The sequence below is a fragment of the Pseudopipra pipra genome, chromosome Z, assembly GCF_036250125.1.
Source record: "Pseudopipra pipra isolate bDixPip1 chromosome Z, bDixPip1.hap1, whole genome shotgun sequence".
NCBI lineage: Eukaryota > Metazoa > Chordata > Aves > Passeriformes > Pipridae > Pseudopipra > Pseudopipra pipra.
In genome coordinates, this window is record NC_087581.1 from 1,070,345 (window position 1) to 1,096,379 (window position 26,035).

General features: G+C 47.1%; 2 protein-coding genes and 1 long non-coding RNA gene across 7 annotated transcripts in view; 2 read left to right on the forward strand and 1 right to left on the reverse strand.

The window, feature by feature from the left end:
• The first annotated feature begins 428 nt into the window (after positions 1–428).
• Positions 429–17,515, forward strand: CFAP53 (cilia and flagella associated protein 53). The gene is made up of 8 exons (XM_064642287.1): positions 429–625; positions 1,640–1,869; positions 4,118–4,294; positions 9,754–10,057; positions 13,426–13,644; positions 14,695–14,911; positions 15,351–15,453; positions 16,928–17,515. The coding sequence occupies exons 1-8, from the start codon at positions 479–481 to the stop codon at positions 17,148–17,150; spliced, it is 1,620 nt and encodes a 539-aa protein (XP_064498357.1). The 5' UTR covers positions 429–478; the 3' UTR covers positions 17,151–17,515.
• On the reverse strand, positions 10,052–24,302 carry LOC135407335 (uncharacterized). Of its 2 annotated transcripts, XR_010426822.1 has the most exons (3): positions 23,338–24,286; positions 23,124–23,208; positions 10,052–10,566 (listed from the first exon to the last, which is right to left on the reverse strand). It is a non-coding gene; the product is annotated as an uncharacterized LOC135407335 (long non-coding RNA). The 2 variants fall into 2 exon arrangements; XR_010426821.1 differs by lacking the exon at positions 10,052–10,566 and having other exon boundaries at positions 16,861–23,208; positions 23,338–24,302.
• The window catches only part of MYO5B (myosin VB), a 144,219-nt gene continuing 140,908 nt past the window's right edge, over positions 22,725–26,035 (forward strand). For all 4 annotated transcript variants that reach the window (XM_064642283.1, XM_064642285.1, XM_064642284.1 and 1 more), the window contains exon 1: positions 22,725–22,886. In XM_064642283.1, coding sequence (XP_064498353.1) covers positions 22,860–22,886 — 27 coding nt within the window. In that variant the 5' untranslated portion in view covers positions 22,725–22,859. The remainder of the gene's footprint in view (positions 22,887–26,035) is intronic.

Genomic DNA, 26,035 nt, shown 5'->3' on the forward strand with positions numbered 1-26,035 from the left:
CGCTGTGAGGAAGTAATGGGATTTTTTAAAAAGGTATGAGGGTGAATCTTCCTCCAGCATGCAGTACGAGCACAGGAGGAAATGGCCTCAACCTGAGACGGGAGAAATTCAGAGTAGCTATTAGAAAAAGAAACATTTTTCACTGTTAGGGTGGCCATGCGTTATAACAGGCTGCGCAGGGAGGCGGTGGAGTCACCACCCCCCGGAGGCGCTCCAGAGGCGCCTGCACCCACCAGGGGTGACGCGGTTTGGTGTCAGGGGGTTACAGCGGTAGCGCAGGGTTAAAAGGTTGGGCTGGACGATCCCTGAGCTCCCTTCCACCCCCGGCAGTTCTGTGACCCCGCGGTTCCACGGCGCTGCCCTCCCTCCCCTCAGACCCCGCCGCCATGAGGCCACTTCCGCCGCCCGCGCGTCCCCTCGGCAACGGCTGTGGCGGCGCCTCCGTCCGTCCGTCCGTCCGTCCGTCCGTCCGTCCGCCATGGCGGCGCCGGCCCCGCCGCGCTCCCAGCCCTGTTCCCAGCCCCGCTCCCAGCCCTATGCCCAGCCCGCTCCCCAGCCCCAGCCCCGGTCGGATCTCCCGCGACGCCGGGATGTCACCGGCCCCATGCCTCACGTCGTGGCGGTGGTGAGGGGCCGCGCCGGGACCTGCGGGAACTGTGGAGCGGGAGCCCCAGACCGGTGTCGGGTGGGGCGGGACCGTTTGAGAGCAGCCGGGGGGGTCCCGGAGGAGCCCAGTGCAGTGTAGCGGGGTCCCCGGGAGCCCGGTTCTGTGTATGGGGGGACGAGGGAGCCCGATGTTGTGCGGGATGCGGGTCCCGGGGAGTCCGGTGCTGCCTGTGGGGTGTCCTGGGGGAGCCCAGTGCTGTGTGGGATGGGGGTCCCAGAGAGCCCAGTGCTGTGTGTGTGGTGGTCCCTGGGAGCCCAGTGTTGCGTAGGGGTGTCCTCGGGATCCTGGTGCAGTGTAGGGTCCCAGGGAGCCCTGATGTGCAGGATGGGGGTCCCGGGGAGCCTGGTGCTGTGGGGGCTCCTGGGGGATCCCAGTGTTGGGGGGGTGTCCCTGGGAGCCCGGTGCTGGGGGGATGGGGGGGTGTCCCCGGGAGCCTGGTGTTGTGTGGGATGGGGATCCCAGGGACCCTAGTGCTGTGGAGGGGTCCTGGAGGAGCCCAGTACTATGTGGGATGGGGGCCCTGGGGAGCCCGGTGCTGTGAATTCAACTGAAAAACCACTCAGAGTAACTGATTACATTTTCACCACTGACATTTCACAGAGCCATAAAATGCTAAGGATTGGATGGAACCTTTAAGCTGATCTCGTTCCACCCTCTTCCACTATCCCAGGTTGCTCCAAGCCCTGGCCATCCTGGCATTGGATGCTGCCGGGGATCCAGAGGCAGCCACAGCTTCTCTGGGCAACCTGTGCCAGGGCCTCACCACCCTCACAGCCAGGAATTTCTTCCCTGTATCTAGCCTAAATTTTCCCTCTTTCAGTTTGCATCCGTTAACCCTTGTCCTGCCATTGCAGTTCCTGTTGAAGAGTGTCCCCCCCCCCCCCCCCCGCTCCCCTGTAGGCCCCTTTGGATCCTGGAAGGTTGCTGTGAAGCCTCCAGGCTTTCTCTTTCTCCATTTTCTTCCTCTTACAGATATCCAAGCCTTATAAGAAAAACGCCCTTGAAGAGGAGATCTTGGCTGAGAGGGTGAGGGAGGGGGATCGGTGGGAATACGCTCGTGAGTTGCAGGTGTTCCAGCACTACCGAAACGTCTGCGACTGGCAGAAGAGCAGGGAGCACAAATGGGTGCACCGGGCGGCGGAGGAGAAGGCCCGGGCAAAAATGCGGGACTATCTGGAGGAGATCGATGTGAGAAGAGACAGGTAGCAAACAAGTAGCTAATACCAACTGGCTGCCTTGCTATTTTCAACTTCACCGTGTGCTCAGAGGGCGTGGGTGTGCCCCGGGGAGCCAGGCACCAGTGATAGGTGTTCAAACGCAGTAACTGGTGGTGTTTAGGTGGCATTTGGAGCCTCCTTGTCTGCCAAATGCAAGATGAAAGTAGTAGTATAGCACTTTTATTGCTTGATTTTTAGAGAGAATTAAGAGTACCTTGGTATAATCACAGAATGGTTTGAGTTGGAAGGGACCTTAAAGCTCATCTCATTCCACCCCCTGCCATGGGCAGGGACACCTTCCACTAGACCAAGTTGCTCCAAGCCCATCTGACATGGCCTTAAACACTTCCAGGGATGGGGAACAGAATCATAGAATCCCAGGATGGTTTGGGTTGGAAGGGACCTTAAAGATGATCTAGTTCCAACCTACCTGCCATGGACATCCACAGCTTCTCTAGGTAACAGAGAGTCAGAAATTCTATTTTTTGGGTTTAACTGAGGATTTTGTTGCAGTCTCATCAAGCTGATGTTTAGGTCCTACAAGTAACACTTTGCAGCACAGTCAACTGAAAAACTGAAATTTTTCAGAAGTCTTTCAAAAATATTAAAGGTGAGGCATATTACTGCCCTGTAAACAACAAAATTGTGCTGTACTGGTCGTAGGAAAAAATCATACGGTTTAATTTCTCAGTTACTATTTCATGTCAAGTTACTTTGGAGCCATGAAGGTCATCAGCTTGGTGTCCTGGTCTGATGTGTCCCCAGAGGAGTTGTACATGGATTCCACAGAACACTGAGGTTGGATGGAACCTTCTGAGATTATCTGGTCCACCTCCTGCTCAAATAGTCACCTAGAGCAGGTTGTCCAGGAGTGTGTGTCCCTTTGGGTTTTGCTTATCTTCACACATGGAGATTCCACCACCTCTGGGCAACCTGACAAGTATCTGACCACCCTCACAGTAAAAAGGAAAAAAAAAGTGTTTTCATGTGTTCATGTGGCATTCTGCATGTTTAATTCATTCCCCCTGCCTCATGTCCTGTCACTGGGCACTGCTGAGGAGAAGCTGTCTTTTCTGCATTCCCTCCCTTCAGGTATTTATGTACATGGATAAGATCGCCCTGAACCTTCTCTTCTCCAGGCTGAACAGTCGCAGCCCTCTCAGGAGAGAGAAAGAGATTCTCTTTTTAGGAGAGATTCTGCTGTCCCACAGTGTGCCTCCACTGGGCTCCATCCCCTCGGGCTGCGTGTTTCTGGTACTGGGCAGCCAGGACTGGACCCACGCTCCGGATTTGGTCTCAGCAGCACGGAGAGGAAGGATCCCCTCCCTGCTTGCAGAGCTCCTCCTCTCGGAGCCCAAGGTGCCAGTGGCTTTCTTTGCCACAAGGGTGCATTGCCGGCTTGTGCTCAGCTTGTCTGCCGGGACCCCCAAGTCCTTTTCTGTAGAGACACCGTGGCATTTGGGCTGGGATTTGTAATTTCTCGATTCTGTAGCCCCAGGTTTCTCACTGCTGGGTTTAATAGAGAGGTGAATGATGGCGTGTTTAAAAATCACCAGTTTGACATAATTTTCTCATGAAGGATATTTCAGGATGAAGCGGTTTATGGAGTGATGCTAAAATAACAAGAGGTAGTTTGAGAGAAGATACAATTATAGATGCATAGAAAAGGGAGGGATATCAGGAGAAGGCTCTTCCCCCAGAGGGTGGTGGGGCACTGAACAGACTCCCCAGGGCAGTGGGCACAGCCCCAAGGCTGCCAGAGCTCCAGGAGTGTTTGGACAACGCTCTGTGGGACAGGGTGGGATTGGTGGGGTGTCCTGTGCAGGGCCAGGGGTTGGACTTGGTGATCCTTGTGGGTCCCTTCCAACTCAGGAGATTCCATGATTCTGTGCTGAAGGATAACAGTGCTACAAAATCAAATTGTTATTGTAGTCTGAAAATGAGATTTATTTATTTAATGGGGGACTGAAGTTGTAAAGCAACAAAGTAGCTTTGTAAGATAAGGAGTTTAAACTGTGCCTGGACAGAATCCCTTGTGGTGTGCTGTAAGATTCCCTCCATGGACACAACTGGAATGATCCCCAACTTAAAATTTGATGTTCCCTTCTTTGGCATTTGCAAGAAGTGTTGAAAGGGGCCCAGTACCCATTTTTGTGCTAATAACAAATAAACTCAAACTTTATCCTTCAACAGCAGGATTTATTTAGCCTTCATTTAAATGTTTTCATTACAGGCTTCGTGAGCTTCTGGAGGAAGAGGAGATCAGGTACTTGGCTGAGATGGACACACTTGCAGCAATGGAGGCACAGGACAAAGAAGCAAAGATGAAGGAACAAACAAAATTACTGAGAGAGAAGAGGGAAAAAGAAAGACAACAACTGGTGGCTGAAAAACGAGAGCAGCAATTCAGGTATTACCATAAGAATATCTTATGAAAGAGAATTTGCCCAAAGTAAATGTGAAGGGACAATTTAACAAGAACGTGACAATAATAAATTGAGGAAGGGAAAGACGAATGTGATTAAAACAACAAGGCAGAAAAAAATTAAAGTAGTTAATTCTTGCAAGTCTAGTGTGTCCTCCTTGTCCTGTGTGAGCATCCCTGCACTTTCACCTGCCAAGTCAGCTGTTTTTGTAATTCCTATTCCAGCTTTATAGTGTTGGAGTGAACAGGGAGCATGGAAGGTTAATTTGGCCTAAATCACACTTCCTAAGCTAATAGTAGAGTCAAAGATCCTTGAAAAGATTGTCCAAAAAACAAATGTTTTTGTTTATTGCATACTTTTCAAGAGTAGCAGCTGCAGTTCAGGTTTTAGTGTAGCCTGAAATTCTGTGCCAAGTCTTCCTGACTGAAGGCAGCAAGACTTACAGGTGCTTATTAGGCTCTGAGGCCTTGGCATGAAATCTGAAATCTGTCTTGTTCCATTCTTGGAAATCTGGTTTTCCGAGGAAGGGATGAAAGAAATAATAATGTTATTTAATTGTAATCATTTGAAGTGTCTCTTCCCAGTCTCCCACAGTGCTGTGAAATCCACAACACCTGCTTCTCAGTGTGGAGAGGCTGGGGATAAAAGTCAACACTTGCTTTCACTTGTGCATAAACTCTAATTAATTTCACAGGTAAATATCTCTTTAAATGTGGGGTTTGTTGGCTGAGACAGGTGTTAGGCAGTGTATGCACTTCCAAGTTCACATGGTGGCTTGAAAACCTGGCCCTTACCATTTACAGTTCCTGGTTTGTTCTCTACCTATCAGACAAAGGGATTGAAACTCACTTTTAAAATGGTTTAGAGGGGATGCTGCTGGAGTGTCATTTATTTTGTCCTTGCCACTTGTCTTACACCCCAGGGAGATGTGACGTAGACACCTAAAGGTAGGTGGCTGAGTGTTGGTATCTTTATATTCCCTGGGAATCTGAATTCCTGTTCTACTTAAATCTTCACAGAGATCAGGACAGTTACAGGAACCTAATGTCACCCTCAAGGAGGTTTATCCTGCTCTGTCAGTTGAACTGCACCCTAGCCTGCACTGACTGGGATTAAGTTCCCATTGATCAGAGTGAGAATTTAGCACATATGTAGATCCGTGTTTAGATGTCTAATTTTAGATATTTTAATTGCAAAATGAATCCCACCACCACTGGGTTGCATCATTTGGTGTCACATACTTGGATTTTCATGCTGCAGCTGCCTGTCTTAATATCTCAGGTCCTTTGTCTTCCCAGTACAACCCTGTTGATCTATGGTTCACTCAGTCTCATGGGATTATTTTATCCTATTATTATCCCTTTACCTTTGCCATTCTACTCTTGGATCTAAGCAATATTCATACCAAGCAGCATCCCATTAAAAGGTGTTGCTGGAGGTTTACTGGTGGTGTTCTGCTGGCTGCAGTTTTTCAGAGGATTTGGAGGCAGTGAAATCCTCTCTCTTCACAGCTGTTTTGAGTGGCAGTCTTGCAGTATCTCTGCAAATGAATCTTCATCCTACAGGGCACAGAGTCCTTCTCTTTGACTGTCCTGATGTGATGGGAATATATTCCACAGTTAGTTTCTCTAGCTTTGTCCCTTTCTACTTTTAATTAAGGTTCCTATGATAGAGCAGAACTCAAATAAACACCAGCTAACAACAGTTCACTTTGTCTGTAACAGGTATCTCTCTTCATGTGTATTTTCTTAGTTATATTTTAAAGTCTTTTCTTCACTGAAAGGAAGTCTCTGCTGTGGTGATTTATTCTGATTATATTAGTAACTTCTGATATCTCAATCTGCATGTATTTTTCTTTAGGTAGCCCCAAATCTGTTTTTCCCTGGCTGTTAGCTGTTACTCTTCCTCCTAAATCATCCTGGTCCAGCCAGAGATGTGGGAGCAGGCTTTGCTGCTCAGGAGACCAACACTTACTGAAAACCACAAACAGGAATCTGTAATTGTGTCACACTTTGTCTTCTGGAGCAGTGGCCTCCAAACCTCTTTGACTGAACACCCCGAGCTGTAAAAAATTCTAGCACTACTACTACACTATTTACTTATCTATAAATTAAATACCTGTACTACTGTACTGGTATTCTGTGTGCACTATAAAACATATTCAAAAATAGAAATTAAAACAGGGTGGGGTAAAGAAGAAATAAACACTATTTTTTACTTTCTAATGTTATTTATTAGTGGTACAAAACATATTCTCTTCCTGCACGCCCCACTTTGGAGATCATTACTCTAGGGCACACCCAGAGGAGCTCTGGGAAGTCAGTCCAGTAGCAGGTGGATATACACATGATTTTCTGTTCCTCTTTGCCTGTGAATTTACAACTAGTTTGAATGTCTTTCTGAAAACTGATGCAGACTTGTTTGTATTTCCTTTAACTCTAATCAAGGCGCTTCCTCAGACCTGAGGTATAGGAGCACCTTTACTCCCATATGTTATTCCAGAGTCCTAAAAGGTAGCAATTTTAGCAGCCCTGTAGGCTGGTTTGGAGCTGTGGCCTGAGGGTACAGGTTTAGCAGCTTCTCAGCAGTGATGTTAGCCAGGAGGAGTCCTTTGCCATGAGGTGACAGAGGGGACAGTCCTTGGACCACCAGAGTCCTGCTGGAATTCATTTTCATGGAGGGCTACACCTTGTACGAGAGGATATCCAGCCAGTGCTAGCCTGAGGGCTTGTTCATCGCTGGTAACTTTCTTTAAAGTTGCAACAGCTTAAAATTTGCATAAAACACGTATCACATCCTCTTTCTTGTGGTAACATCAGAAGCATCCATATGGGAATGTTGTTATCCCAGGAACTTCATACTGCAGCCATAAAATGAATAAATAACTGGTGTGGGGGGGTTCTGTCTTTGGGAAGTAGCCACATACAGACACAGTTTTAATGTTAAGAAGCTTAGGATAGCAAAGTGAGGAGGAAAACCAGCCATCTGGGGGAGCAGATGTTTATAGGTTGCTGTAAAAGCTGCTTTGAAGGAATTATTTTGATGAAATCAAGCAGTTATGGGGTTATTTTATATTAAAATTCTAGCAATGCCGAACGTAAATAATTAACTTCTCCTCCCCTCTGAGATTCAATTAATATCAGATTATTTTATAATCACAGAAAAGAATAACTAATTCTTTCGTCCTTCACTGCTGAGAGAACTTTTGAACCCATTGCATTAAGGTAATACAGTTTTTGCTAATGGTGAAAGACTTCAAATCTTAATAATGGCATGTGTCCCTCACAACATTTGAGAAATGTGTTTCTCATGAATACTAATTAGTGCTGTAGACTTTAATGACCACTAATTCCTGCCCAGGAGATGGAAGATAGATTCCAGTGGTAAAACATACGAAAACTAGCAGTGCTGTAGTATGTTTGTTGACCTGTCCAACCTGGCCTTGGACACTTACAGGGATCCAGAGGCAGCCACAGCTGCTCTGGGAAACCTGTGCCAGGGCCTCCCTACCCTCACAGACAGCAATTCCTTCCCAATATCCCATCTAACCCTGCCCTCTGGCAGTGGGAAGCCATTCCCCCTTGTGCTGTCCCTTCATCCCTTGTCCCAAGTCCCTCTCCAGCTCTCCTGGAGCCCCTTTAGGCACTGGAAGGGGCTCTCAGGTCTCCCTGGAGCTTCTCTTCTCCAGGTGAACCCCCCCAGCTTACGGATATCAAGGAAAATGGCAATTTTACTTTCACAGCATTGCTCTCCCTATTATTGTTTGTGCATAGTGCCTTTCACCTTTCAGCACAGGCTCCATGGCATTGGGTGCTTTACAGATAGAGGATGAAGAGAGAAATGTCTTTGGCCCCAGAAAGTTACAGCTGAAATGTGAGGCAGCAAATGGTGAATGCCAACAGGGAGAAAATGTGGTGAGACCCCTGCTTCTTAGGCAATGGATTAATTCAGATTTTGTTTCATGAAAATTAAATAAATTCGCTAATATGGAGATTGGTAATAGCATGAGGTCGTTGCCTGATGAAGATTTAATATTTTTGCTACACAGGATTGTCACTAAATGTTGTATAGTATAATAGTATTTCACACTGTGCAGGTAACTACTGCTGCCATGCAGGGCTTCAAGATTCAGACAATGTCTGCCATGAATTCCTAAATAGCTTTGCAATAATCTGTAGAAGATGGTTTCATTCAGCATGAAGTTGTGAGATATCTTTTTACTTCAGAGCATTCATGTGTGTCTATCACACATCCTAAGAGCTTATATACCCTTCACACTTGTGGGTCTTCACCATTGTCTGCCAGTTTCACATTCTGACTTTATCAAAATCTATATCTCAGTTGTAGAACAGAATTAAAATGCTTGCAGATTGCTCAAATTAAATAATGTTTGATAGCACGTGTTGATCTCAATAGTGCTTTGTTTGCAAAAATAAAAGCAGAATCTGCAATTAGTTCAATCTTCAACTGAAGATAAATTACCTCTTTATGTGCAACTCAGTTGCAGAGGGTAATTGAAAATTGAAAACTGCATTACTTGTTGATTTTCTAGCTTCTTCAGGCTTTTATTGCAACTTGTCTGAATTATCCCACAAAACTTCACTTAAAAATTAATAAATTTCTAGTGGTTCCTGTTCAACCATGTAACCTACATTTCCATACTCACAGTATTTTCTGAATATGAATGAGCTTTCAGGTGACTTATAAACCTATTCTAAGTCTTCATTTGAATGAAAGAGCTACCCACATGTTTCCATAAGCATAGTGTGTGTGTATTTTATATGTAAAAAAAAAGGATATATACACAGAAACCTCCCAGAACACATATTCCAGCTACATATATAATACACACTGTATACATGGTGTGTGTATATATTGTGTGTTTAGAATCATAGAATATCCCAAGCTGGAAGGGACCCACAAGGATCATCAGTCCAACTCCTGGCCCTGCCCAGGACATCCCAACAATCCTGCCCTGTCCCTGAGAGTATAATCCAAACACTCCTTGAGCTCTGTCAGCCTTGGTGCTGTGCCCACTGCCCTGGGGAGCCTGGGCAGTGCCCAACCACCCTCTGGGGGAAGAACCTTTTCCTGAGATCCAACCTCACCCTGCCTTGACACAACTCCAGCCATTTCTTCAGCTCCTGTCACTGGTCATGGGAGTGGAAAGATCGGTGCCTGCCACTCCCCTTCCACTTTTGAAGTTGAGGGAGGGTTTTTTTACAAATGCAAATTCTTCAACTCCTTAATGTCAAAATCTCCATCAAGCCAGGCTCCCTGTGGTTCCTTAGGCCTCACCCTCAGATCAGGTGCAGAACTGGGCATTCTGAGTTGTAGTCCTTTGAGTAGTTATGAGCTGGGAGCCTCCATCCATCACACACCTCCAGACTTGCTTATTGTTTTGAGACTTTTTTTTTTTTAAACTTTTCGTGTTGCCTTTCAGAAACCGCTGTGACGAGTTCCGCACGCTGTGCATGAGGAGGAACAAGAAGGAATCGAGTGACAGCCAGCTGGCCCAGCAGGCTCTGAAGGAGGAGCTGAAAAAGGAAGAGAAGATGGAGGAGCGGAGGCTGGAGGAGATCTGTGAAAAGGAACTCTTGGCTAAGGATCACCAAGAGGAGCTGGAGAAGCAGAAAGCGTCGTGGCGGATTCAGGAGATGCTGAATGTGCTCAATGCCCAGGTGGCCCAGCTCAGCGCCCGCAAAGAGGAGGAGGAGCAGCTGAAGAAAGAGGAGGCTGAATGGCTGGTAATTTCCATATCATTCTGTATTCAGGGTTGTGTATAAGGCCCTCCTAATGATAGGCTTACTAGACATTTAGACTAATCCATACCTTATTTGTATCTTCACTGATTCCATTAGTATCTGAGCCTGTCCTATTATGCTAAGCCTCTTTTCCAGAGCTGTGTCAAAGGCATTCCTGTTTACAGAGGGAAATACATCTTTTCAAACCTGGCATTGTAAAGGATTTTGGCCTTCAAAGCCTCTCAGAGTTGTTGTGGGAAATGGAAACATTTTTAAGCTTTTGCCAGACGTCTTTGCAGTTTTCTGATTTCCAGTTTCCTGCAGGATGGCTGGAGAATCTTGTTTCCCAGCTGGTAGGTGTAACAGCAGATCTCAGACTACGATACATATGTTTAATCATCATGGTAAGTGCAGTGGAAGGAAGCAGCACAGAGGGGAAGGTGAGCCAGGAGCTGAAGGTGACGGCAGGGCAGGCAAGTAGTCTGTCCTCCTGTGCAGGAATCCCACAGCACCTGAAGGAACAGAACAGAGCAGGTCTGCTGACAGTAACTGGAGTCATCCAACAGTCCAAACTGCTTGGCAGGTCTGTAGTGATGGAGTCCAAGACAAAGCCAGCAAGTCAAGTCAGCGGGTGTGGATGAGGATTGACCTCAGGCAGAGGTGCACCTGCAGCACGGCTCACGTAGGCACCAAAGGCAAGAGACTGAGCCCAGCTGCAGCTCCTCAGCCCTTTCTCACATGCCCCCTCCCAGCACTGATCCCAGGCTGGTTGGGGCTGGCCGAGGGCACAGGCACCCAGGGCCTTGCAGGGAGGCTGCAGAGCCTGTTGGTGCACTCAGGACCCAGTTACACACACAAGGAGAAACATTTATGTGAAAAATCCCAACTGCTTATGCTCCAGCTGGCTGAATTTCAGCATCCATGTCCTTTTTTTATTTATTTTATTGTTTTTAAAAATTGGCAAGCAGCACCTAAGCTCTCTCACCTATTAATCCTGGCCACTGTTGGGTGTCACATCATGAGAGTCATTTGGCTACTTTGGCCCAGCTGTTTGGCCACTACCCTCTCTTTAGCTCATACTTCCCTGTAAGTCTTGCTGGAGTGGCTTTAGTGGGGCTTGATAGTTCAGTATTCTGTGTTGACTTCGAGCTATGGGAGACTGTTTAGCTCAGACTCAGTCTTCATTTTGCAGCTATTTACATGTAGAGATTGAATGATAACTCAGGATGCCTTTGTTAGACACTGGAAGCTGATGTTGGCAATATATATATATTTCACCGTTATTTAAAAAATGAAGACAATAATGAACCTAAAGCTCTGACAATCCCATCTGTGAAATGGTAGAGGCCTTATTCCAAGCTAGACTGTAATGTTTGGCTTATTTAAAAACATCCAGAATAGAGTTATTTCCTTGTAACGACTTCTAAGGCACTGCCAAACCTCCCAGGCAAAGAACACTGCTACTTAACTGGCCTTTTCAGAAAAATGCTATTAGAATAGAAGACTGTGTAGCCTCCCCTGAAGACAGCTGCTCTGGGCTCTGTCAAGGAGATACATTTCTGGTGAAGTGGTTTATTTTCTGGGAAAAAAGCTTTCTTCAAAGGAGAGTTTCTGTATGGACAATGGGATGTAATCCTTTCTCAGCAGAAGAGGGATGTGGCAGATGGCCTCATTACAAGCTCCTCAGTGCAGAGCTGGTAGCCCCTAGTGATCAGGGGTTTCATCTGGGTGAAGGACACACTGTGAACAGCTAAATGTCTCTGTGTATAAAGGTTTCTCCTGTTTTTTTGCAATGAAAATAGATTATTTAGTGAAGCAAAACTCGCAGCTTCACCATGATAGACCATATGTGTACATCAGGATATCTCAGAGAGGATGAGAAAACAGGGACAGCCATTTTTGCCTTAGCTACATTACCTACATTAGCTACCTTCCTCCTCCTCTGTCCTTCCTCTCCCTTAAAGAATTGTGATTTCTTGAGAAAGTGGTGAAATTCGTGTTATCCTGGCTGTAGTTTCCTGAGTTTCTGCCATAGCTCTTTGGTCCTGGCTTGCAGGTGGGTGCTTGGTAACCATTTCTGTGTATATTTGCAATGTTATGTTACCCCAGTGTGTAAACTTTCATGGCTCCCATCCTTGGCTGCTCTCATACAACTTCACTGAGATCAGAATGCAGCCCAAGACATGTGCCAACTTGCACAGCAGACTGCTGGCTGTTTCCACTTGCTTTCCACCTTTACTGTTCAAAGCTTTTTGGATTACTTATTCTGTTGCTCAAATTATATGTATTGAGTTTCAAAGCTGTTTTACCAGCTTCTGAAAGTGAATTTGACAGTTTGGGCAGATACAGAGTCAGCTTAGGCTCTGAAACGCTGCAAGAATCCGTGGGTGCTTTATGTCCAGCATAAAAAGGGATGCTCCTTAGGGAGTGCAGCTTCTGCTTCCTTATGGGGAAAATTAGCCATGCTGATTATGACAAGCCTGCTGATGCATTTTAGAAGACTTATTCACATTACAAAAGAGACATTTAATTTAAAGACAGGTTAACAAAAAACTGTGTGCCTTCAAGATAGCTGAAGCATGATTTCTGAGAGCTGTAAATAAGCTAATGATGCTTCAATACTGTTTTATAACTATGCTCAAGTGCAGTTGTGCTTGTAGACTTATTCAGATGCAAGAAGTCCAGAAAACATGCTTATAAATTACTTAATGATGCTACTCTGGAATTTTGTTGGGGGCTAAATAACCTTGAATATACAGGTACCTCTTTGATCTTGAATAGTCATTTGCTATTTTTCATTGTTTCTTTCTTATGAACTCAGTTTTACTGTACGTTTTTCTGTTCTTTTCAATATAAAGTGGAATGATTTCAAGCCATGGAAATCCACTAACTGCCCATCAGAACATAAGGATCCAATTACTGACTTGGTGCAACCTTATGTCCAGTAGAGATGCATCCAGTGCAGACACAGGACAGACAACATGCACAGAAACAGGAGGGACACATGGCCCTGTTATTTGTTAGTGCTTGTGGCTGTATGGGAAGACTTGGATGTAGATCACACGTGCTGCAATGATACTGATTTCCCTAAAGAGGCGACTCTGTCTGTCTGCCTGAAACGTTTGGAAAACATCAGGCACACCGGTGTTTTTGTGTTGAAGCACATGTGATAATTACAGAGAAAAATCCTAAGTTCTGGTGAATGATATCTTAAAATATTCATGTTCTAACACCTAGTGGATGACACTAGTTCTGTGTTGTCAGCAAGAAGGGCTTTGCTCTTCAATGCTTCGGTGAAACTAACCCTATAGCCATCATTTAGTCCCAAGTTATGCAGTGATTTTACAAGCTGGCTATTTCTGCCCTTGTAGGAAGAAGAGAAGCACCTGGTCAGGCAAGAGAAAGAAGAGCTTGAGAGGCAGAAACGACACAAACAGAAGGAATGCAGGGAGACGTTGCTCAAAGCAGCAAAGGACAGGAGGGATCGTCTGAATGAAGAAAAAGAAAGCCAACTTGCCCAGGAGAAGATGATCTTGGAGCAAGATTTTCAGGACCCCCAGAGGGACGCTGAGGAGAAAATGAAAAAGAAAGTAAGGGTTTTCATTGTGAAGCTGGGGGGCAATACCTCATCTGGACTACTTTTGAGGCCCTGTGGACTGCACAGAGTAACTGAGAAGAGACACAAGCCCTTTTCCCTAGATGAGCTGATTCTTTTGTTGCACAGCCTGTTGCCTCTCCTCCTGCCAGTGCTCTGCAGCTCTGCAGAAGCCCATTATCTGTTAAAACCACTTTAAAGCATGCTTTGCAATCAGCAAGGCTACCAAGCTGGACAAAAGAAGTGGGGCTCCCGGGAAATCCTGGAATTTTGTCCCTCCATGCTGATTTCATTGTGTATAAATGACCTGAGGCTTTGCATCCTTATGCTGCATGGACGTAATGGAGGTTGGAAGAATGTTTTTTGTTTCATGGACCTGATTTAGTAAACGTTTTTAACTGCAGAAGAAAGTAAATATTTAACTTATTCTAATTAATTAATACTAAGAGACTGTTTTAAATATTTTATATCTATATACGCAAACCCTCATGTTAGATTTCTCAGAGATGCCACGAAATGATGGATATGTCTGTCACTTCCTAAATCTTAAACAAATAGATTGTCCAACTTCAGGGTGCAAATGGGTCTCAATGTAACTTTAAGACAGAGCAGGGACTTGCGTCCATTCCTCTGCTCAAGGTGCTTGGAAGCTTATGTAGGTTAGGCATGTTGTATAAACTCAATGTTAGACCTTGGTGCAGAATTGGAGGAGGTGATATTTATTATTTTTATTGGATCCCACGGCTTCTAATGCAGGTGATGGTGAAGTAGCCTGGTCAGCTGTGGAAAATCTGTCCAGTGTCTTCTGTTGTAGGCAGCAGAGCTGCTATGGGAGAAGGGATCACTCTGTATTTGTTCTGCTCATATGCTGTTGTCTGGCCAGGAAAAAGATTCTGACCAGCTCTATCCCATGGTGGGCTTTGGAATGGAGCTCTAGGCTCCCAGCTCCAACACTGGCTGTTGGAGAACCTCCACTTCTCTTCAGACTTTGAAGGGCATTTTTGAACTAATTTACTCAGATCTGCAAATATCTGTGTGTTTGCAGCGAGAGCTGCTTAAGGACCAACTTACTTACCTGGCACACCTGGCTGAACAGCTGGAGAAGGACAAAGAGCAAGAAGAAATAGATGAGAAGCTTTTCAAGGAAGAGAATGATCAGGTTTGGGCCCAGAGGGTTGAGAAAATGAAACTAGAGAGGGAAGCTCGATTTCAGCTGCTGAGAGATGTCGTGAATACAAGACAAGAGCAGATGAAGGAGAAGTGTAAGTGGTAACACAGGTTGCCTCCTGTGCCCCAAACCTGAACATGTCTGTCCAGCACCTGGCCCAGCGTCCATGGGCTGTATGGTTGAGTGGACAACAGTGTGACCATCCCCAAACCTGCCTCCCAAACTTCACTCCGACCAGCATTCCTTACGCTAATTTCCCACTGTTGTCACCAGAGCAAAGCCTGGTAAAGTAAGGATTGCATGAGCAAGCAGTCATTATTATTAATTATATTATTATGTAGTTCTGAATGTGAAAACTTTCAGATGAAACACAAATAAGCTGAGAATACACTTGCTGTTGTTTGTGTGCCTCTTTGGAAGCAACAAAACTCAGGCTTGCTCTTTAGGCTACTTGGCCTGAATGCTGCCTCACTGTCCCTTCAAGCTTAGCAGAGCTGTTATCTTCTAAAAGTATTTTGGGTTTTGTTTTTCAGTGCAGAAAAAGGCAGAGAAGCAATTAGAAGTTGCTGAAGAGAGGAAGTTATTAGCTGAAACGTTCAGAGAATACAAACGTTTGGAAGAACTAAAACGTGCAAGGTATTTTTCTTTTATGCCATCGGTTCCTTTCATTGCAGATCACTCTTTTAAACTTCTGAGTAAGCTAATTCTTATTTTTTGATAACTCTAAGAGCACTGGGTGGGCTTTCTTCTGTTCAGAGGGGCTCTCCCACCATGCAGCTTATCAGTTCCAAACTGCTTCATACCAGACCTGTAATATTGCAGTTGGTATTAAACCACTAATTCTGATCTCAGCATGGAAATAATGGTACATAGCCTTGTTTTGGTCTTTTTGGATCATCATGTGACTTACATCAATTATGCTTATTAAATACATCCCCTCATACTCTGAGCTGTTGTTACAAGTACCAGAGGTTTGGGGAGGAGGTTTAATGCAGGGTTTGTTTGTTCCTTACCCAAGAGAACTAGTGTGTTCAGGCTTATTGCTAAACTCCACCCACACACATCCCTAAAACAATCATATATAATCAGCCCCCAAAATACCAGACTAGGCCATGTAACGCAGCTGCACAGGGCTCTCCTGCCTTACAGTTCCTCTGGATGAGGGCATCCTTACACGCAGTAGCTGAAATGTTCCTCTGGGTGTCATGCAAAGCCTTGGGCAAAGGGCCTTGTCTCAGTTAATTCCCCTTTTGTACTCCTCCTTCTCCCCTTTTGTCTGTGGGACTGTAACCGAGCAGCTCCTTCCCAAGCTCCTGTTGTGCTCTCTGATGGCTTTGTTGGGAGGAATCTCCTGGCTGTGGCAGAAATGTCACCCTTCTGAAGGAAAACACGCTGGGCTCCAGCTGGGATATGCTCCACTTGGCCAAGATGGCATTCAGCAGTGTCAGGAAGGGTTTGTGCCTCAACTCTTGTTGAGTTCCTGCACAAGTCCTGACTAGACTGTTGGCATTGTGTCTGTGTGACTCCTGCTCCAGAAGGCCTGATCACATGAGACTTCACTGCCTCTCCAGAGGGTAGTGAAAGGAATACATGAGTCCTGAGGAGGGATGGAGGAGTGATTATTCCTTGTGACAGCCGTTTCCAGGAACATCAGTGCAGCAGGAGCCTGGGCCCCACTGGCCCCATGGGCAGGGCCTTGTTCTCCTCAGCAGAGGAGTGGGGAGGGGGGTCAGGCTGCTCAGCACTGAGCCCGAGCCAGGAGAGGACTGAGACCAACACTGGTTGCAAGGAGTTGTCCTTGCTCTCGTGCTTGTCAAGCACCACTTTTTCAGTCTGCTTTATGAGATGCAACAGAACGCAATTAATTATCCGAAGAACGTAAGGTCAGCACGTGGCATTTGGTTAATAGTGGTAGTTATTCTTAACAGCTAAAACGAGTTTTGAATGGTTCTTTAGGCTAAACTCGAATGCTAACAGATATAACAATAACAATATCAATAATAATAATAATAATAATAATAATAATAATAATAATAATAATAATAATAGTAATAACGTTTATTCTTTTTACCCACACTTCTTAAATGACCTGTCCATCTGGCATTTTCAGAAAAGTACAGAAAGCCAACGAGTACCGGGATCAGCTCACGAGTCAGATTTCCTACCGACAGCACCTCCGTGAGGAAGAGGAAAAGGAGAGGAAACGGGAATATGAGGCAGGTCTGGAAGAACAGAGAGAGTATGAAGAAAGGGTGCAGTTCATTCTGTCAGCGCCCCGGGACTCCATACTAAAAACCCACCCTATGAGAAAAGCCCTAATGTCTGACTCATAGGGGGCATTACTCACTGTGGTATTTTAGCTCACTCAGTTGCCTTTGAAAACATTTTCCTAGAGTGTTTATACCTGACTAGAGTTAGCAGAAGTCTCTCCACTGTAATACTCAAAACATTTAATTGGAATTTATAAGAAAGGCAGTATTTTGAAGTTTATTTCTCCCCTGTGGATATTTTTGGGGAAAACGACTGATCCAATTCGAAGCGTTTGACATTTTAATTCAAGAATACTGTATGTTCTCTGCAGTGTAATAGTGTATTATTATGACACTTAAGACACACAGGCATTCTTTAAAATCTGCACGAAGAAAATTTGTGGAAGACTTTCAGCAAACTTTTATTAAAATGCCTTTCAAACTGAAAATATTTGCAGAATCTTTTTTTTCTTTATATCTAGATAAAACGTACTTGGTGACTCAATTTTAGCTGTTAAATATAAAACTATGAATCTCTTTTACTGTGGGATGGACAGTAAAAAGCTGATATTCTTTTCCATAAACTCTGATGGCTGTTGAATGATCTGTGGAATACCAGAGCCCAAAGCTAGTCTGTGAGTCCTCTGCTTGTGCAGAATTAATTGTGCAGGGCTGAAGTTGTTATTTTCTTGTTATTTTCTATCACTTTCATGGCAAGTCTGCCTCTTTGGGTTCCTTGGATTGTCACCAACACCACAGTCTGAACAGATGGAATGGGGGGCCAGAGCACCAACAACACTTTAGGATGGAGCAACAAAAGAAATGGCTGGATGTCAGCAGAGGAGGGTTGGGAGGGTTTTGGCAGTGGGGAGCAGGGACACCTCCTCTCTGCCTTCTCAGCTCCCCATGTCAAAGGCCAGATTGCCCTGTGTGCAGAGGAGCAGGGGGTGACACGAGGAGGATGGGTGGGAGCAATCCATCTTCTCCCCGAGCCATTGCCCTCAACCAGCTCCTTCCTGTGTATTCAATTAGTTTTCTCTCAGTCCTTTGCAGAGGAGGGAGGTGAAGAATCCATTTAAAACTTCATATCCTTTCTTGCTCGTAGACTTTGTGGCATCTGGAAATGTTTCATATTATTTCTTTCATTTTTCCCCTTGTGTCTTTGCTGCTGCTTATCTGCAGCTATTTTTCTCTCCTTCAGCTTTTTGTCTTCTCCTCTCTTTGCTCCAGCCCCTGCTTCTCCACCCTTTTCTTCTTCCATCCATCTCTAACCACTTTCTCTACCCTTTTTGTCCTCCCTACCTTGCTTTTCAGTGTTTGTTTCCCAGTTGGCAAATACCAGGACTTTTGTGTTTTTGTTTTGTGGGAGCATGAATGGTTGCACATTCATCAGAGGAGCTGATAAATGGCTCGGATCAGAGCCCAGGAGCCCCAGCTCCCAGATATCTCAGAACAAATCAGGGGTAAGCAGCCTGCAAAGTTGTCTCATCGTGGTTTAAGGCAGAAACCGAGTTCGCAAATGTTTTTTTTTTTTTTTCTGTGGAGAAAAAGGCCAGGTAGAGATGTATTAATCTGAAACAGTATCAGTGATCTTTGAACAACCCAGCTAATTCTGGGTGTAAATGGTGGAAGAACCTGGCCCTGCTGAGGGGAAAAGGAGTGTGGTGGGATTTTATCCTTGCTTACAGACAAAACATCTCAGAGAGGAGCATCCTGAGTCAGCAGATGGAAGAGGGACAAGTCCACTGGCTGTTACCATCCAGGCAGGTGACCAGACAGAGCAGAGCAAAGCCTCTTCATGTCTTATTCCTTGAATACAGATAGGGTTTGTGTCCTACAGATACTGAGAAAGGAAACCTCCAAGGAAGGGAAACGTTGCAGACTGGGAGAGGTGAGTTGTTAGTCGGGATGCTGAGCCCCTTCACGGTGCTTTTCAACAACCATTTCCAAAACCATACAGGGGATTTCAGAGCTGCTCCTCCTGTTTTGCTGATAGGAAAGGTCATCCCAGATAATGGAAATAGTTTCATCAGCCCAGAGAGCTGAGGTAGTCATAGGTCTGTCCTCTCACTGCTGGGTCAAACTGGCAGAATGATTAAGAGATTAATTTCCTGGTCTGCCGCAGACTCCAGGAGTGGCCCTATGCAAGCAATGTAGATTTTTCTTTACTACTGTGACCTCTCTTTGAAAAATGAAGATAATAGCACATTCAGAATTCCAGGATTAATTAAAGCATGTTATTAAAGGCTGTGACATTTGTTGGGGCCATATGCAATATGAGAGAGAAAAAAAAAATCATATTGTTGAGCTTGGTGAATTTGAACCATCCAGAACCGTAATAAATTTCTTTTTTTAATAAAATAATAACTCAGAAGAGGTGGTCAGAGCTATCAAACATTTATAAAGTGTCTGAGCTCCTGCTCCTGGAGGCAAAATTCCTCTGCAGCGAACATGAGGTCTGCACAAAATTAAAAGATCAGACTGGAAGAAGTTTGCCTTCAGCAGGAGTGAATTCCCATGGGATAACGGGCAGCTAAGCTCTTCTGAGAGAAAACTGGTGGTGGATGAACATGCTGCTGGGGCTGAATCCTTTGCTGCCAAGTGCTTTGTAGAATTCAGGTTGGTGCAGAAGAGCAGGTGAGGCTGGGTGGGTCAGCAGACTCCTTGAGAGGCACCTTCTCGCAGCCCCTGACAGCCAGATGAGCGATGCAGCAAGAATGGTATTCTCTGCCGAGACTGAAGAGTCTCCTCGATCCTATGGATTTCCCTCTTCTTCCAGTTCTTTTGATATCCCTGCAGTAAACTGGGCAAATAGGGCACTGAGTAGCACGTGCTTCAAAGCATGGTCGTGCCTTTGCCTCCCTCGGGCCAGCGCTCACGTTACATTTGTGACTTACAGATCATCGGGCAATAACTGAGCAAAACGGATCTGGAATTGTGGCTCGCAGGTCCCAGGAACCTCAGGAGCGTTACCTACTGCTCATGAATGTGGTATTTCCTGCCTGAGTGAGCAATCCCGAAGCCAAACCATCTATTAAACCGAGAGCGCAGGGACAGCGCTGGTGAGGGAAGCAGCCTGGACCACGGCTGGGTGAGCTCTCCCTCCACCAGGGCTCTGAGCCACGCAGAGACAAAACCACTGGCATTTAAAAACCTGGCAGTTACAGCCTTTTCATTTATGCAGGTACTAGAGCCTTGCAAAATATTCTTCCTTGTATTTTCTAATTAAAGTTTCGACACTGACAGAGGAAGAGCAGCGTGGGTGATTTGCCTGTCCCTGATCCATCATCCCAGACCCACTCCAAGGTCTGAACCTACAGCCCTTGCCAAGGCTGTCAGACTGAGCACCCTTCTGCTCACAAGGGCTTTTATCCTGACCCCAGGGCTCTCCATGGTGATGTTTTTTGCCATGCAGAGACACTGAGCTGTGGAGTGGTTCCTGGTGCCCCATGGCATGGTGCTGGCTTGGTCCCTGCTCCGGGGGCTGGGCTGCAGGGCTTTGGACAGAATCAGTTTTATTTGCAGGAAAATCCCTCCTTGTTAATTATTCATCGCTTTAACACCTGGAATAAGTTTTCATTACTTTCACTCAGGTAGGAGCAGTTGTTGTGGCCATGCCCAGGGTATGGTGACACTGCCAGACCCAGCTCTCTCACATGGTGACTTCTGTGTGGCCCAGGAGGAGGGAAGTCCAGATTTGAGGTCGTTGGGGCAGCTTTGCATGCAAAAATTCAGGACCTGGCATTGTCTTTAGGAACAGTCAACTCTGTCCTGGTGACATTTGGAGCTGTCAGAATTGATGCCCCTCACTGCCCTGTGCTGTCATCTGTCCGTCCATCCATCTGTCCCTGGGGTCTCCATGTGTCATTGCAACACAGAGACAAGGCTGGGACCTTAAAATAAAGTCCAACACCCATCCTGTACTTGCAAGGAACCCACTGGCTCTGCTTAGAGGGGAAAAAACCTAGTATTTGGTTCATTTTCACCTCTAAATGCCTTCAACGTAAATGCCAGAGGGGATACCATAAAATGCTATTTAAGAGCCAGTGCTTCTTAAATATGATCAACACAAGTTTTGATTCCCAAACAAAAATAATCTATCTCCTGGATAAGACAACATCCAGCAACTCAGCATTTAGGATGTACTTCGGGGATTTTGTATGTATTTTGGTGGGTTTAGTTTCTGGCTTTAATTAAAATTTTAGATTAATGGAGAATCACACACGGCACCAGCTGGTATTTCATGGGAACTGCTGTGCTTTGCCTCTGGGCTATCACTGCTACCCCAGCTTCACTGAGCTTCGCTTCTGCTTGCACTGGTGCTCCACGTTTTGTTTCCACAGCTGATTTAGTGAAAGGAGGGGAGCAAGTTTTGTTTGCCTGACAAAGCTCTCTTGGAGGCTTTACAGAGATTACACTGTCAAATTTTCCCAGAGTAATTTCCAGCAGTGGTGCAGCTTTTTCTCCCCCTCTTTCCTCCTTCCCAAACTTCCCCCAGAGCCACCTGCAGTTTATTTGGATTCATCAAAGACATCAGAGCTGGAAAAGAAAGGTATCTGCGATGCCGGCTATCCTCCCACCCAATCGGTGCTGTGCTCTGCCAGGCTCTGGGGTGGAAAAAAGAAAAGCTTCCGAAGGGGGGAATTTCACCCCCCAAGGGATGAGGAGCAGAGGGTAAGATGCCACCAGCAACGTCTTTAAAGAAAGGCTGAGGGTGCTCTGTGAGCAGCACAGCCCGAAACCGCGGGAGGACGGATCCCAGCGACGGAGCAAACAACTGTGACAGAGAACAGGACCCGCGGAGTGTGTTTTCTGCCTGCTTAGTTAATATGCAAAATGCCCTGAATGATAAAGAATGGCAATAGTGATTAATTAGGAACACTCTGCATTTGCATCATCCTTCCCGGGCTCTAAAAGTGCCTTATAAGCACGAACCGAAGCACAGGGTGCTCCCGCGGGATGGAGGGAGGCAGCATGGCCACGGATCGACAGGCTGGGATCAATTTTTGGCTGTTGCTGCCGAAGTAACAATTCCTTCAGCGTAGGAGTGTCACACAAGCAGTGTCCAGGAGCCACGTTGGTGGTGGGACCCCAAACCCACCTCCAGACAGAAGAAGGCAGAGAAAAACCTATATCTGGCACGTTTCTTGAGTGGATTTTCAGTGGGTTCATGAGGACAATGCTCTCCTCCCAGGGAACAGGTGTGTCCTGGCAAAGGACACCCCAGTAACGCCATTCCTCGCACCCCAAAATGTGGGTGATCCCCATGGTTGAGGATGGGAGACCTCCAAACCACCGAGGGGCACCGCACTGGGGCTCAGTTACTCTTCTTCTGTGAGAAAGGAAGATGAATAAAAGGGGGGAAAAAACCCCAAACCCAGCACCAACCCACGGTGCCGGGGGGGTCCCTACCCCTGGCGGGGGACCGGGCCGGGCGGGATGGTGGTGACCGCCAGGGAAAAAAAAAAATTATTAAAAAGGGCTTTAAAAAGATAAATAAATTAATAATAAAACCCGAGGCGAAGCGAACCGAAAGGAGCCGAGCCGAGCCGCCCCATACCTGAGCGGGGCGCGGCGGAGGCGGAGCGGTGCTGCCTCCTCCTTCCTCTCCCCCCCCTCCTACTCCTCCTCCTCCTCCTCCTGCCGCCGCTCCCTTCCCTTCCCGTCCCCGCACCCCGGCCGGCCGCGGCGGGTGTAAAGGTCGGTGCGTCCGTGTGTCCGTCTGTCCGGCTGTCGGTCCGCCCGCCCGCCCGCCGCCCCCATGCTCCGCGCTTAGCGCTGCCGGCCCCAGCCATGTCCACCGTGCAGCTCTACACCAAGGTGAGCGGGGAGGGGTCTCTGTGCACGCCTGTGTTTTCCCGGGATCCCGGGCCGGGGGCTGTTTACCCGGTCCTGGAGGGGCCCCGCAACTTTCCCCGCACCCGCCGGGACGGCGCCCGCACGTGCGCGGGATGCGGAGGGGGCACCCCCCGCACCCCCACGGGGGTCCTCGTCCCCTCCCGGTCCCCTCCCGGTCCCCTCCCGGTCCCCTCGCGGTGCCCTCGCGGTTTCACCCACCCGGGTTCTCTGCAGGAAAGGCTGAACTTCGCCCGTGGGTCGAGGTGGTGGCGGCGGCGGCCTCGCCCTCCGTGCGGTCCGTCACCTGCGCGGATAAAACACTCTCAGGCTCCCCAAATCCTCCTGCCCCTCCCGCCCCCCCAGCCCCCCGTACTCCTAACCACGGGGGGTGGAAGGAGAGGAAGACGCAGTCCGCAGAAGTGTCTTAACTCACCGAAGCGCTCCCGGGGCGCCGGGTTTCCAGAGTCCTTTTTTGTTCCGCAACTCCTGGATGTGATCCCTTGGCAGGGGTGTAAAGGGACGCACCCGCTTCCTCATGGCAGCCGGGGAAGGTGACATGGCCGGTGGCCTGGCTGGGCGCTGTGCTTCAGGGGGACACCCAGAATTGCTCCTAAAAAGCGATCGTTGTGGTTAATGGGAGGCTCAGGTGCTGCTTTTCAAGCAAAGCCTGGGATCTAGAAAAGATATCGCCGGGTTTTTCCGTATTTTTTTTTTTTTTAATTTTGTTTTTATTTTATGCCTGTGGGATACTTGGGTATTCCCTGTCCGTGGCCAAACTGGGCTGTGGATGCATCCCACGCAGTTCGGGGCTTTCCGCCCCTCTTCCCAGCGAGAGGTCTGTGTCTGGAGAGATCTTTGCTGATTGACTTGTCCCGATGAAAGAGCTCCTCGCACGCAGCGGGAGATCTGCCCGGTACGGAGCGAGAGCGGATACGGAGAGAGCCCTCTCCCTGTGCTCTGCATTTTCTCGAGGCTACCCGGGAGTGCTGCGGGCAGCCGGGATCCAGGGAATGTGCTCTGTAAAAGCCATCAATAACATTAGGCAGGGGCTCATCAGGAAAAGTGCTTGGCTTCAGAATGGGTTTTGCTGAAAGACTGTAGAGTGCCAGCATCATGTATTGTAATAATGAGAATTTTAGTGTTTTAAACTCTTCCTGTGACCGTGGTCAGCATGGAGATGCTGCCAGATTGCCACCAACCCTCTCAAGGAAGCACTTTTTGTCTCTGTGCTGGTCTCCTGGGCTTAACTTTGTTGCAGATTTCTGCTTCTCGTAACTCATTTTGCGAACAGCTTTTATGTAACATTGGGGGTTGCCACTTATTTTTTTTTTTTTGGCTGTTGCTATCAAATGGGTGGAGGACGAATTGTGGTTCTGGCGGCTCCTCCTTTGAACCTGTGGGAATCGCAGAAGCCCCGCTGGACTGAGCAGGGCTGTCCGTGAGTGGGCTGGCCTCCATCCTTCTTGGGAGCACTTTAAAAGCGGAGTCTCAGGTTTGGAAAAGCTTTTTCCCTTGGAAAATCCGAAAGGGAGCAGAAGTAAAGCTGTGGCTAAACTGCTCTGACCGCAGCATCTCTTTGGATGAGTGCATGGATGCGATAGAGCCAGCCTCCCTCCTCCCCAGGGATGCTTCCCGAGTGCTGTGGTATCCCTGGTCTGTGAGCTGATTAAAACTACCTGGTTAATTGATTCTTAACTTGATGATCAGCTAATTAACCAGTGTTGTCTTTTTATGCTGTCTTGGTTTGGTTTATATTCCTGTTGGTCTGTTGAACAAGGTGTAAGATGCCTCCTGGGGTATTACTTGGGATCCTCTTACTGTGTAGGGACTTTTCCCCTTGGGAAGTGGTGGGGATTTGGTGACCACCTCTGTGTGTTGTAAATTTTAGATTTATTTTTAACAAAAACAAAGATTCTCGGTGAGAGCAGGTGTTTCAGCACTGGCTGTTCTGCAGGTGCCTGTCTGTTTTGCAGCAACATTTTAGGGATGCAGCTGTTTTGGTAGGTGGTGGGGCCACGGGTGATGCCTTGAACCGACAAAGGGTCATCTGTGCAGCTGAGTCACGGTGAAATTTAGGACTGTCCTGCTGGGTTGTCTGCTGCATGGGGCCTCTGTGCCAGCTCGGGGCTTTGAAGCAGCAGGAAAATGTTTCCTGTGACTTTGAGAACACCGGGAAAAAAAAAAAAAGAGCAAAGAAGGCTTAAAAGTCACAACAAACCCAACAGCCTTGAGATACTGAGCCTGGTGGTGGTTGCTGCCAGAGGTCCCTGAAAAGAGAGGGATCATTAAGGAGGGTCCTGGTTCTTGCTTGCACATCACCTCTGTGCAGAAGGTGACTTTCCAAGTGCTTCAAGAGGTGGGGCCTCCTGGGTTGCCTTGTTGGCAGGGTGGGGATGTGGCGTTTTGAGGGAGGATGCAGAAGGAGGGGAAGGCGGATGCTGTGGCTGGAATCAATAGTATCTTGCTAAGAGCCGATCGATCCGACGTGTGGTGTTGCATTAGCACAGCCACAACACTACCTCCCTTGGAGTTCTTCCTCCTTGAGCTGGAACCAGGATGAGAGAAACTGCTGGAGAGCCACTTTGGAGTGTCCAAGTGGGACTTCTCCGGTTTTCCCACCGCTCCTTCTTACTGGACTGCAATGGGAGCTGATGTGTATTGAGTAGAGAGCCCTTAACTTCCACATGATGCTTGCAGAAGACTTTCTGGGACGTTGTGTGGACATGTAGCAGTGTCTTAGTGAATAAGTTCATCATCATCATGCTGGTGAATTTGGTGTGTCAGACTGGGCACTGCCCTGAGGAACATTTTAAACTGGAGAGCAACCCATCCTTGAAACACCAGCAGCTCCAAGTTGCTGGTGGAGGCCTTCTCCATGTGATATCTCCCCATGCCCCTTTAAGATCAGGGCTGACTGGTGTTTAATAGCCCCCATCAAACAAGATAATTAGTAGCTGTGCCTAATTATGAGCATGAGAGTAGTTCCAAAACTGCATCAACCTTAAAGCACGTAGGACTCCACTTGGGTAAATAGTTATGGAGAGACCATTCGAATACCCTTCTCACTCCCAGTGCTTTATCTGGGGACTTTGGGGTTTATCTGGCTGTGGATTTTGTTTTGTGGCAGAAGC